Source organism: Salvelinus namaycush, chromosome 8 (assembly GCF_016432855.1).
Source record: "Salvelinus namaycush isolate Seneca chromosome 8, SaNama_1.0, whole genome shotgun sequence".
Lineage (NCBI taxonomy): Eukaryota > Metazoa > Chordata > Actinopteri > Salmoniformes > Salmonidae > Salvelinus > Salvelinus namaycush.
Genome location: NC_052314.1, coordinates 54,905,132 through 54,917,098, shown reverse-complemented (window position 1 = coordinate 54,917,098; position 11,967 = coordinate 54,905,132). Strand labels below are relative to the sequence as shown.

General features: G+C 40.2%; 1 protein-coding gene and 1 pseudogene across 2 annotated transcripts; both read right to left on the bottom strand.

The window, feature by feature from the left end:
- Nucleotides 1-855: 855 nt before the first annotated feature.
- Nucleotides 856-1,921, bottom strand: LOC120052205 (annotated as a pseudogene).
- Nucleotides 1,922-3,027: 1,106 nt separating this feature from the next.
- LOC120052846 (T-cell ecto-ADP-ribosyltransferase 2-like) lies at nt 3,028-10,898 on the bottom strand. 2 transcript variants are annotated; one of them, XM_039000035.1, is made up of 4 exons: nt 10,687-10,898; nt 8,769-8,856; nt 5,804-6,510; nt 3,028-3,799 (listed from the first exon to the last, which is right to left on the bottom strand). In XM_039000035.1, the coding sequence occupies exons 2-4, from the start codon at nt 8,826-8,828 to the stop codon at nt 3,667-3,669; spliced, it is 900 nt and encodes a 299-aa protein (XP_038855963.1). In that variant the 5' UTR covers nt 8,829-8,856; nt 10,687-10,898; the 3' UTR covers nt 3,028-3,666. The 2 variants fall into 2 exon arrangements, with proteins under 2 accessions (XP_038855963.1, XP_038855962.1); XM_039000034.1 differs by lacking the exon at nt 10,687-10,898 and adding an exon at nt 9,303-9,324.
- Nucleotides 10,899-11,967: the final 1,069 nt, after the last annotated feature.

The window sequence follows — 11,967 nt, the reverse complement described above, 5'->3', positions numbered from 1 at the left end:
GTGTAATATGTCTGAGGGAAAATGACTGTCATACCTATGAGGGATGTGGACAGAGTGCCTAGCCCAAAGTTCTCTGTATCGAGCACAGGAAAAAACTCTCAAACAAGGAAATTAAATAGGCTAGTGGCAACTTAATTAAGAAACAATACTAATGTGTCATGCAATCAAGGTATGCACTTCAGGAAATATACTGCTAAAGTATCTGGTCACAAATTAACAATATATTTGCAGTGTGTATAATCATACTGTCGTCTGCTCCCGCTCTTCCCTTCCCCTGGCGCTTGAGGGCGCCAGATTACCCTGCATCACACGCTCCTGCCATCCATCACCCACACCTGCCTTCCCTCGTCACTTGCGTCAGCATTATTGGACTCACCTGGACTCACTTATGTCCTGTTAACTTCCTCCCCTATTATTGTCAGTTCCCTAGCTCTGTTGCTTCATTGTATTGTTTTTGTCCTTGTATTTGTTTCTGACGCTGTTCCTGTCTCGTCTCTGTCCGTTATAATTAAATGTTTTACTCCCCGTACCTACTTCGTCTCTCCATCGTTATTCCGTGTGACACATACAGCAACATGATCATTTAGCAACCATTGACAAGAAATAAGAAGCAGGAAGTCAACCTCTAGATGGGGTAGACTACAGTAAACAGGGACTATAAAGTTTCAGGAACTTGGGTGGTTTTCATAACCTGATTTGAGTTGATTCTACTACTTATACAGTTATAATGTAAAGGTAACATTGCAATATATGTTCATCCGTGATGTTTTTCTCCACAGGGGCACAGCATTGTGACTCTGTCCCTCGGTCTCCTCCTTGTTGGGGGTCAGAGGGGAAGTTGCAAAGATACTATCTTCAGAAATACCTCCAGTGTCCGGTCTGAATGTAGCACTCCGCTCGAGCCCAACACACAGGGCTTAGCGAATTCTGCGCAATGTATCTCTGCTTAAGCTTCTTCTCGTACCTCTTCCATGGCCCGGTGTTCATCATCCTGTCTTGCGGAGCTACGTTGGTATGAGTCATGGTGGCTTTGGAGGCTTCTCCTTCATGGTGTCCTGCAGTGTTTAGGTGCCCGCGGTCATACGAGCCAAAGTTGTCATCGAGAGCCTGACTCCAGCCCAGCTTTTAGTTCTGTCGGTATTGTGGAGAGCGTTCTCTGCAGCCATTGTTTTGGTTGTATTTCTTGATCTCACTCAAGGATTCTTTCTTATCCATTTGCTGTAGTGTTAGGGCAGAATGCATAAACTGAAAAATACAAATATTTACAAATTAGTCACTCCACATCAAGCTTTGTGGTAGCAGTCCAATACAACCCATTAATATATTACTGGTATTCTAGGCTACTGCTATTTAGTCAGAAATTACAATGTACGAAATAGTACCTTCTAGTGCTTCTTGCATGAATTCAATCGTTTAACCTGCTCCACAGCTAATGTCCTGTTCTACTGTAAATATTTAAACTACACTAATTTGTTGCATCATTCTGTAGTTGTGCCAGTCACATTAATGGCTGCTGCACTGAATTTATAGGACATTTAAAAAAGGTGAAAATGAAAATGTAAAATGCAAACCTGGGGTTCATAATACACTATGGACCCCTCTACCAGGGACCCCTTCGATATCCATTTCATAGGCAGAGTACAGAGGGATCCTCCTGCCACGGTCATACAGAGTGGCAAAGTAATAGTGGTTACCGTTTCTCTGACAGATGTATGCAGGAGAGGAAGCATTTTAAGCAGAGATGCATCGCGCAGGATTCGCTAAGCCCTGTGTGTTGGGCTCGAGCGGAGTGGGGAGAGCTACATTCAGACCGGACACTGGAGCTATTTCTGAAGAAAGTATCTTTGCAGTTGTCGAAATTTGGAGCCACTTCCCCTCTGACCCCCAACAAGGAGCGGAGACCGAGGGACAGAGTCACCATGCTGTGCCCCTGTGGAAAAAAACATCACGGATGAACATATATTGCAATGTTACCTTTACATTATAACTGTATAGTAGAATCAACAAATCAGGTTATGAAAACCACCCAAGTTCCTGAAACATTATAGTCCCTGTTTACTGTAGTCTACCCCATCTAGAGGTTGACTTCCTGCTTCTTGTCAAAGGTTGCTTAATGATCATGTTGCTGTATGTGTCACGCGGAATGACCCTGGAGAGACGAAGTGGGTACGGGGAGTAAAACATTTAATTACAACGGACAGAGACGAGACAGGAACAGCGTCAGAAACAAATACAAGGACAAAAACAATACAATGAAGGATCTGGCAACAGAGCTAGGGAACTGACAATAATAGGGGAGGAAGTTAACAGGACATAAGTGAGTCCAGGTGAGTCCAATAATGCTGACGCAAGTGACGAGGGAAGGCAGGTGTGGGTGATAGATGGCAGGAGCGTGTGATGCAGGGTAATCTGGCGCCCTCAAGCGCCAGGGGAAGGGAAGAGCGGGAGCAGACGTGACAGTATGATTATACACACTGCAAATATATTGTTAATTTGTGACCAGATACTTTAGCAGTATATTTCCTGAAGTGCATACCTTGATTGCATGACACATTAGTATCGTTTCTTAATTAAGTTGCCACTAGCCTATTTCATTTCCTTGTTTGAGAGTTTTTTCCTGTGCTCGATACAAAGAACTTTGGGCTAGGCACTCTGTCCACATCCCTCATAGGTATGACAGTCATTTCCCCTCAGACATATTACACAACCTAAATATTACGAGGTCATACATACTGTTTGTCTGGACTGTCAGGTTATGAGCCTTACATCATTAATTCAATGTACATGCTTATCACCCCAATGTTAGTAAAGTCATTTCCAGCTGGAAAAGCTTACTACCTTTAATTATCTAAACATTTAATAAATCAATCAATCACTCCCTCTCACCCCATCTCAATGCGTAGATGCAAAAGGTGTCCTATACAACACTCAGAAATGCTCAACTTGTTTCTTTATTCGATAACAAAACAAGAGGAAAATTAAATTACATCTATGAAAACTGGACACCACCCAGTCAATTGTTGTGATACCAAAATATGTGCTAAATGCATACCACAATGTTTAAAACGTATTTTCTAATATCTATTCATTATATATTTTTTTACAAAAACAATAAAATGCAAAGAAATACATTTTTCAAGAGAATATCATTATGCTAAGAGGGGTTTGAAAGGTTGGGGAAAAGATTCAGAATCTCCTCAATGGCCACAAGCAAAATTAGCCTACATTTAGGCTATTGTTTGTGTGTTTCACACTATGTTGAGGTAAACATCTGAGAATAATGCTGGTATGGATGTCAACCCGAATACATGTTGATGTCATCATCACTAAGAAACTGCATTACAGTTAAAAAACGACTTACTACCACCATCGATTTCTCTATGCTAGCTATGCTACCAGTCTATACGAATGGGAGTTAGCCTTTAGCAGTCACTTCTACCAAACCTGAAAGGGACTATGTCTAAATGTTATGCCGTGAAAACAGACAGATCCAAATCAAACTTTAGTAAGCACATTCAAGGCATGTTACAATACATAAAAAATGATAATTTGACAAATATCTATTTTGTTAGATCAGATTGGTTGAATGTGCATCCTTCTATCCCCCACGGTCTGCGTTCCATTGACTTCTTTACCACATCTAATAGCATTCAACACTTTAGTTTATCAGAGATGATCAGTCCTGGTGATCAGGGAGATAGAGAGAGATACAACCACAAGAACAAACAGGCTACTGCCAAGCCATTGAGTAGAGGAGCCTTTGGGGATGATTGATGGAGGATTCGTACTTGTAGGAGATCTGGTGAGCCAAACAGACAAAGACAGACGTTCATTCTCCAAAGAATAAGGTAGACATTTTAAAACCACTTGACCTTTGTGTCGTCTACTAGAGGTCGACCGATTAATCGGAATGGCCGATTAATTAGGGCCGATTTCAAGTTTTCATAACAATCGGAAATCGGTATTTTTGGACACCGTTTTGGCCGATTTTTTTTTTTTACACCTTTATTTAAAATCAATACAGATAAGTATATATTTTTTAAACCTGCATATTTAGCTAAAAGAAATCCAGGTTAGCAGGCAATATTACATCAATGCCTTTCTTAAAATCAATACAGATAAGTATATATTTTTTAAACCTGCATATTTAGCTAAAAGAAATCCAGGTTAGCAGGCAATATTAACCAGGTGAAATTGGGTTACTTCTCTTGCGTTCATTGCACGCAGTGCAACAGTTTGGGCCGCCAAACTAGGTGGCAGTTTGGGCCGCCTAATTTGCCAGAATTTTACCTAATTATGACATAACATTGAAGGTTGTGCAATGTAACAGGAATATTTAGACTTATGGATGCTACCAGTTAGATAAAATACGGAACGGTTCCATATTTCACTGAAAGAATAAACGTCTTGTTTTCGAGATGATAGTGTAACGGCAGTCTAGCTTTTCCTCCTCCTCAGACGAGGAGAGGCGAGAAGGATCGGAGGACCAATGTGCAGCGTGGTAAGTTTCCATGATTTAATATACACGAAACAAAGACACGATACAAAATAACAAATGAACTAACCGTAACAGTCCCGTGTGGCACAAACACTGACACAGGAAACAACCACCCACAAATCCCCAACACAAAACAAGCCACCTATATATGATTCTCAATCAGGGACAACGATTGACAGCTGCCTCTGATTGAGAACCATATTAGGCCGAACACAGAAACAGACAAACTAGACACACAACATAGAATGCCCACCCAGCTCACGTCCTGACCAACACTAAAACAAGCAAAACACATAAGAACTATGGTCAGGACGTGACAGATAGTTTCCGGATTCGACCATATTAATGACCTAAGGCTCGTATTTCTGTGTGTTATTATGTTATAACTAAGTCTATGATTTGATAGAGCAGCCTGACTAGGCAGTGGTAGGCAGCAGCAGGCTTGTAAGCATTCATTCAAACAGCACTTTAGTGTGTTTTGCCAGCAGCTCTTCGTTGTGCTTCAAGCATTGCGCTGTTTATGACTTCCAAGCCTATCAACTCCCGAGATTAGGCTGGTGTAACCGATGTGAAATGGCTAGCTAGTTAGCGGGGTGCGCGCTAATAGCGTTTCAAACGTCACTCGCTTTGAGACTTGGAGTGGTTGTTCCCCTTGCTCTGCATGGGTAACGCTGTTTCGAGGGTGGCTGTTGTCGATGTGTTCCTGGTTCGAGCCCAGGTAGGAGTGAGGAGAAGGACGGAAGCTATACTGTTACACTGGCAATACTAAAGTGCCTATAAGAACATCCAATAGTCAAAGGTTAATGAAATACAAAGTATTGAGAGAAATAGTCCTATAATTCCTATAATAACTACATCCTAACACTTCTTAGCTGGGAATATTGAAGACTCATGTTAAAAGGAACCACCAGCTTTCATATGTTCTCATGTTCTGAGCAAGGAACTTAAACGTTAGCTTTCTTACATGGCACATATTGCACTTTTACTTTCTTCTCCAACACTTTTTTTTTTGCATTATTTAAACCAAATTGAACATGTTTCATTATTTATTTGAGGCTAAATTTATTTTATTGATGTATTATATTAAGTTAAAATAAGTGTTCATTCAGTATTGTTGTAATTGTCATTATTACAAATTTAAAAAAAATAATAATTGGCCGATTAATCGGTATCGGCTTTTTTGGCCCTCCAATAATCGGTATTGGTATTGGCGTTGAAAAATCATAATCGGTCGACCTCTATCGTCTACACCTGTTTGGTAGTCTAATGTTGTCATATCTTTTGGCTTACATAACCTGGCCTCACCTGGGGAAGAGGTAACAGTCGTGGATGCTGTCAATGCTGTGAGTCCTTGAACTTGTCAAAACGATCTCTCTGTGCTCGTGATCTTTATTTCTTACATTGTTTACCTCTGCCACCCTAAACACCTCTGCTGGGGATATCAGCTGATCAATGCTGTCTGAAAAGCAAGTGTACTCATCAATGTTGACTACAGTGCAGGAAATAATGTTGAAAAGGATCCCACTGTCTGAAGCAGCTTCCTCCGCGTCGGAACGTTTGGCCTTGGTTGTGGTAAACCTCCCAAATCGCACTTCTGACCCTACTTGTGCCTCATACTCTTTGCTTGGGCCACGAAACACAGTTTGGCAGTTCTCTGTCTTCAAAAGCCTCATGGCATCCATTAGAAGGAAGTGGAGGGATTTGAACCGGAAGTTGCCGTTATAGACAGTGACATTCCCACCCTGAGTCTCCACTGCTTGGTTGAAAATATTTCTGAACACATTTCCCCCATGTCCATAAGCCACCAATGCATCTGTGTGTTGCTTGACGCCTCCCGGGATCAATTTTGTACACTGCTTTGCCTGCCAGGCAGAACTATACTCTATACTGCCTTTCAGTTCTTCTTCCAGCAGACCCCCTTCCACAACCTTCTTCAACATCTGCTCCCGACAGTGAGTGTACTGGTCATCCACGGCATTAGGAACCATGTCCATTACCTTTGCCTGAGTCACCTATAATAGTAAAGAGAATTGCTACCTTTTTTAATACAGGTAGCAGTGTAACAATTTATAGCACTCAATATTTTATGACAATACAATAGTAATTTGCCAAGTTCAAATTCAAGCATTTTTCAAATGAAGTACATCAAGGCCAGTTTCCCAGACCCAGAGTAAAGCCTAGTCCTTAACTAAAAATCATGCTCAATGGAGAGTCCAGGAATAGGCTCACTCTGGATCTGGGAAACCGGCCCAGAAGTCTGTCCTTACAGTATGGCTGGTTCAATCAGTGGTGTAAAGTACTTTTTAAAAAGTACTTTAAAGTACTACTTAAGTAGTTTTTTGGGGTATCTGTACTTTACTTTTTACATTTAACTACTTTTACTTCAATACATTCCTATAGAAAATATTGTACTTTTTACTGCATACATTTTCCCTGACAACCAAAAGTACATTTTGAATGCTTAGCAGGACAGGAAAATTGTGAAATTCAAGCACTTATCAAGAGAACTCGTGGTCATCCCTACTGCCTATTGTCAGGCGGACTCACTAAACACAAATGCATCTTTTGCAAATAATGTTTGAGTGTTGGAGTGTGCCCCTGGCTATAAATACATTTTAAAAACAAGAAAATGGTACTGTCTGTTTTGCTTAATATAAGGAATTTATTATTTATACTTTTACTTCTACTTTTGATACTTAAGAATATTTTAGCAATTACATTTACTTTTGATACTTAAGTATATTTAAAACCAAATGATTTTTTACTCAAGTAGTATTTTACTGGGTGACATTCACTTTTACTTGAGTAACTTTCTATTAAGGTACACTACCATTCAAAAGTTTGGGGTCACTTAGAAATGTCCTTGTTTTTGAAAGAAAAGCAATTTTTTTGTCCATTAAAATAACATAAAATTGATCAGAAATACAGTGTAGACATTGTTAATGTTGTAAATGACTATTGTAGCTGGAAACGGCTGACTTGTTATGGAATATCTACATAAGGTATAGAGGCCCGTTATCAGCAACCATCACTCTTGTGTTCCAATGGCACGTTGTGTTAGCTAATCCAAGTTTATCATTTTAAAAGGCTAATTGATAATTAGAAAACCATTTTTCAATTCTGTAAGCACAGCTGAAAACTGGTGTATGCTGATTAAAGAAGCAATAAAACTGTCCATCTTAAGACTAGTTGAGAACCTGGAGATTCAGCATTTGTGGTTCGATTACAGGCTCAAAATGGCCAGAAACAAATAACTTTCTTCTGAAACTTGTCAGTCTATTCTTGTTCTGAGAAATGAAGGCAATTCCATGCGAGAAATTGCCAAGAAACTGAAGGTCTCATACAACGCTGTGTACTACTCCCTTCACAGAACAGCGCAAACTGGCTCTAACCAGAATAGAAAGAGGAGTGGGAGGCCCCGGTGCACAACTGAGCAAGAGGACAAGTACATTAGTGTCTAGTTTGAAAAACAGACGCTTCACAAGTCCTCAACTGGCAGCTTCATGAAATACTACCCGCAAAACACCACTCTCCATGTCAACAGTGAAGAGGTGATACCGAGATGCCGGCCTTCTAGGCAGAGTTGCAAAGAAAAAGCCATATGTCAGACTGGCCAATAAAAAGAAAAGATGGGCAAAAGAACAGACACTGGAAAAAAGTGTTACGGACAGACAAATCTACGTTTGAGGTGTTCGGATCACAAAGAAGAACATTCGTGAGACGCAGAAAAAATTAAAAGATGCGGGAGAAGTGCTTGACGCCATCTGTCAAGCATGGTGGAGGCGATGTGATGGTCTGGGGACACTTTGGTGGTAGTAAAGTGGGATCTCAACCCTATTGAGTTGTTGTGGGAGCAGCTTGACCGTATGGTACGTAAGAAGTGCCCAACAAGCCAATCCAACTTGTGGGAGGTGCTTCAGGAAGCATGAGGGGAAATCTCTTCAGATTATCTCAACAAATTGACAACTAGAATGCTGAATGTCTGCACAGCTAGAATTGCTGCAAATGGAGGGTTATTTGACAAAAGCAAAGTTTGAAGGACACAATTGTTATTTCTATTAAAAATCATTATTTATAACCTTGTCAACGTCTTGGCTATATTTCCTATTCATTTTGCAACTAATTTCATGTTTCTAAGTGACCCCAAACTTTTGAACGGTAGGGTATCTATACTTTTACTCAAGTATGACAATCGGATACTTTTTCCACATCTGGGTTCTATCATTTCAATCTTATGACACAAAAAAATGTGTTTGGTCAAAACTCTTACCCTGTGAGAGAGCGCAGCAACGAGGATCAATATGATTATCTTCTCTCTCTGGCCCTGCATTTTCCCAGCAATGGCTGCCTTGTGTGTTCTGGTGACCAATGAATGAGGGATTGAGAGGAGATGGGACAGATCAGAGATGAGAAACAAAATGCAATTGAGAATAAATTACATTGTGAGGTTATAAATAGCAAACAAGAATCTTAAATTTACACAGACACAATTTTACTGTATGTTTTACAACATTTAGGGGTCTTTCATAACAAAATGTCCAGGCAATGTTTAACTTCACAAATAGTACCCCTTCTCACAGGTATCATTCTGAAAGTTGACGCATCTACTACATAGATATTTTCAGTGTGGTATGTTCCTAGACTCAAGTGTAAGTAGCCTACAGCTGTTTTAATTGAGTAAGTTCTACTATTAATCACTCAAACTATAGGCCTACAATTCGCTGTTATAAAAGGCCCTAACACCTAACAAGCATAACATGGGACAATCAAAATAATACATGAAAGATAAGATTTGGACACATACCTTCAGAGTCGTGTGGTGCTCTAAATGTAATGAACAAACATAGTCAGACTCTGGGAGTTGGACAGATAAGAGTTGTGTAACAATGGCACTGCATAGGGCTACAATATGCATTACATATTTTACTAGTCAGTTTTGGTTTTTATTAGAGTAGATGTTGTTCGACTGAATCATGAATCGAGGCATCTCTATCTATGACAGTCTGCCAGTAATACCTTAATTGGGGAGGACAGGCTCATAGTAATGGCTGGAACGGAATTAATGGAATGCTATCGAACACATCAAATACATGATTTTAATGCGTTTGATACCATTCACCGCATTCCAGCCATTATTATGAGCCGTCCTCACCTCAGCAGCTTCCTGTGATGCTATGGCATTTCTGTCTGCAACGTTCCACATTTGCATACTGATCGTGGCTTGGTATGGAGCCCTTTCATTCTCCAGCGTTTCACAAACTTGACAAAAACTTGACAAAAGTGGTTCATGTGAACCTAACTCACAGTTAAAAAATGTAAAGAAAGCAATCCAATGTTATTTGTTGCCTAGACTTTAATGCAAATGACACTTGAAAAAAAAAAAAACATTAATATTGCAGTTAGCCATTATAGCCTTTATAATAGAACGCTTATGACCACACATAAATATTGCACTTGGGAAAATCTTAAAGTAAAAATAGAATGAAACAAACAGGCATTCTGTTTGCTCTATTATAGTGGCTACTATAGACATCGATCAAGTGCACAAGGCTACATGTGTGCAAAAATAATGTTCACTGAGTAAAAAAAAGTATAATCCCCCCTCACTCACACAGGTTACTGTCAAATTCAACACAACAAAAACAATATATTTGGGCTACACTGTGGTGGTTCTAGCTTGTATGGCACCCTAGGCGAACCCGCCCTTCAGCGCCCGCTTTCGGGGGCGCCCCCTTGATGCCGCCCTGGGTGGCTGCCTATGTCGCCCGAACCTCTATGTTTAATATAACACAGATACATTAATTATTCATTTCGGTTGCCTATCCTGACGTGAAGTTTGTTCTATTGAAAGTATTTGACTCTGTGTGCCACGGAAAGTATTAGACTCTAGCCACAAAATGTAAGGAAATTAGAAGGGTGGGGTGAATTCTGGCAGGGGGGGGGGGGGTCGGCACAACGGCAAGGAGTCGTATACCAGTTAATACTATAGCGAATTGGTTAGGTTACTAATGTTAGCTCACACGATGTTAGCTGTTTAAATTTATTAGCAAGCTAATCATCACACCATAAACTCAATTATTTATCAGATAAGTTGGCTAATGTTGCCCAACATTTCTCTGGCTAGCTAACGGGTCCAGCTAGCAAGATACTTAACAGTGCTAATACTTGTTCACCAGTTTCTCCCTCACCTCAAACTTTCCAAAAGCCAGTAGTTTTTCGGTTACAGCTCATGAAGTACGCTTCATCAACTTCTCACCCAGGCTCCGTGGTCAGGTTTCTCACCTAAAGTTACCTCTTCGTTATCGTTCAGGGGAATTGCTGCTGTAACTGACAAGCTGACTTTCCAGAGGCGCGCTGATGCTGTAACTAGTAAGTTGGTTGTCTCCTCTTTCTTCAGTAGCGTGCTGCGCTGCATTCTGCTGTTATGTAACGATTGGCTCAGCCTTCGTCAGTAGTGATCCAAACCCACCCCCAAACCGTTCTCATCGGATCTACACGAATTACGTAGGTCACATATTTTGGTTTAAAAACGTCGAATTTCGCCGAAAGGTGACTAGTTTGCATCCCTGACAAAGACCAGGGAGGTTTTCCAATGTCTTGCAAAGAAGGGCATCTATTGGTAGATAGGTAAAACAAAAAAAACAAAAAATAAGCAGACAATGAATATCCGTTTGAGCATGGTGAAGTTATGAAATACACTTTGGATGGTGTATCCATACAACCGGTCACTACAAAGATACAGGCGTCCTTCCTAACTCATTTGCCGTAGAAGGAAGGAAACCACTCAGGGATTTCAGCATGAGGCCAATGGTGACTTTAAAACAGTTATATAGTTTAATGGATGTGATAGGAGGAAACTGAGGATGGATCAACAACATTTTAGTTACTCCACAATACTAACCTAATTTACAGAGTGAAAAGAAAGAAGCCTGTACCGAATAAAAAATATTCCAAAACATGGAATACAAAGCACTTTCAACAAAGCACTAAAGTAATACTGCAAAAAATGTGGCAAAGCAATTACATTTTTGTCCTGAACACAAATTGTTATGTTTGAGGAACACCCAATACAACACAAGTAAGAAAGTACCACTCTCCATATTTTAATGTTATGGGTATGCTTGTAATCATTAAGGACTGGCGAGCTTTTCAGGATAAAAAAGAAACGGAATGGAGCTAAGCAAAGGCAAAGTCCTAGAGGAAAACCTGGTTCAGTCTGCTTTCCACCAGACACTGGGAGATGAATTCACCTTTCAGCAGGACAATAAGCTAAAACAAGGCCAAATCTACACTGGAGTTGCTTACCAAGAAGACAGTGAATTTTCCTGAGTGGGCGAGTTACAGTTTTGACTTAAATCTACTTGAAAATCTATGGCAAGGCCTTAAAATGGTTGTCTAGCAATGATCAACAACCAATTTGACAGAGCTTGAAGAATTTTGAAAAGAATAATGGACAAATGTTGCACAAT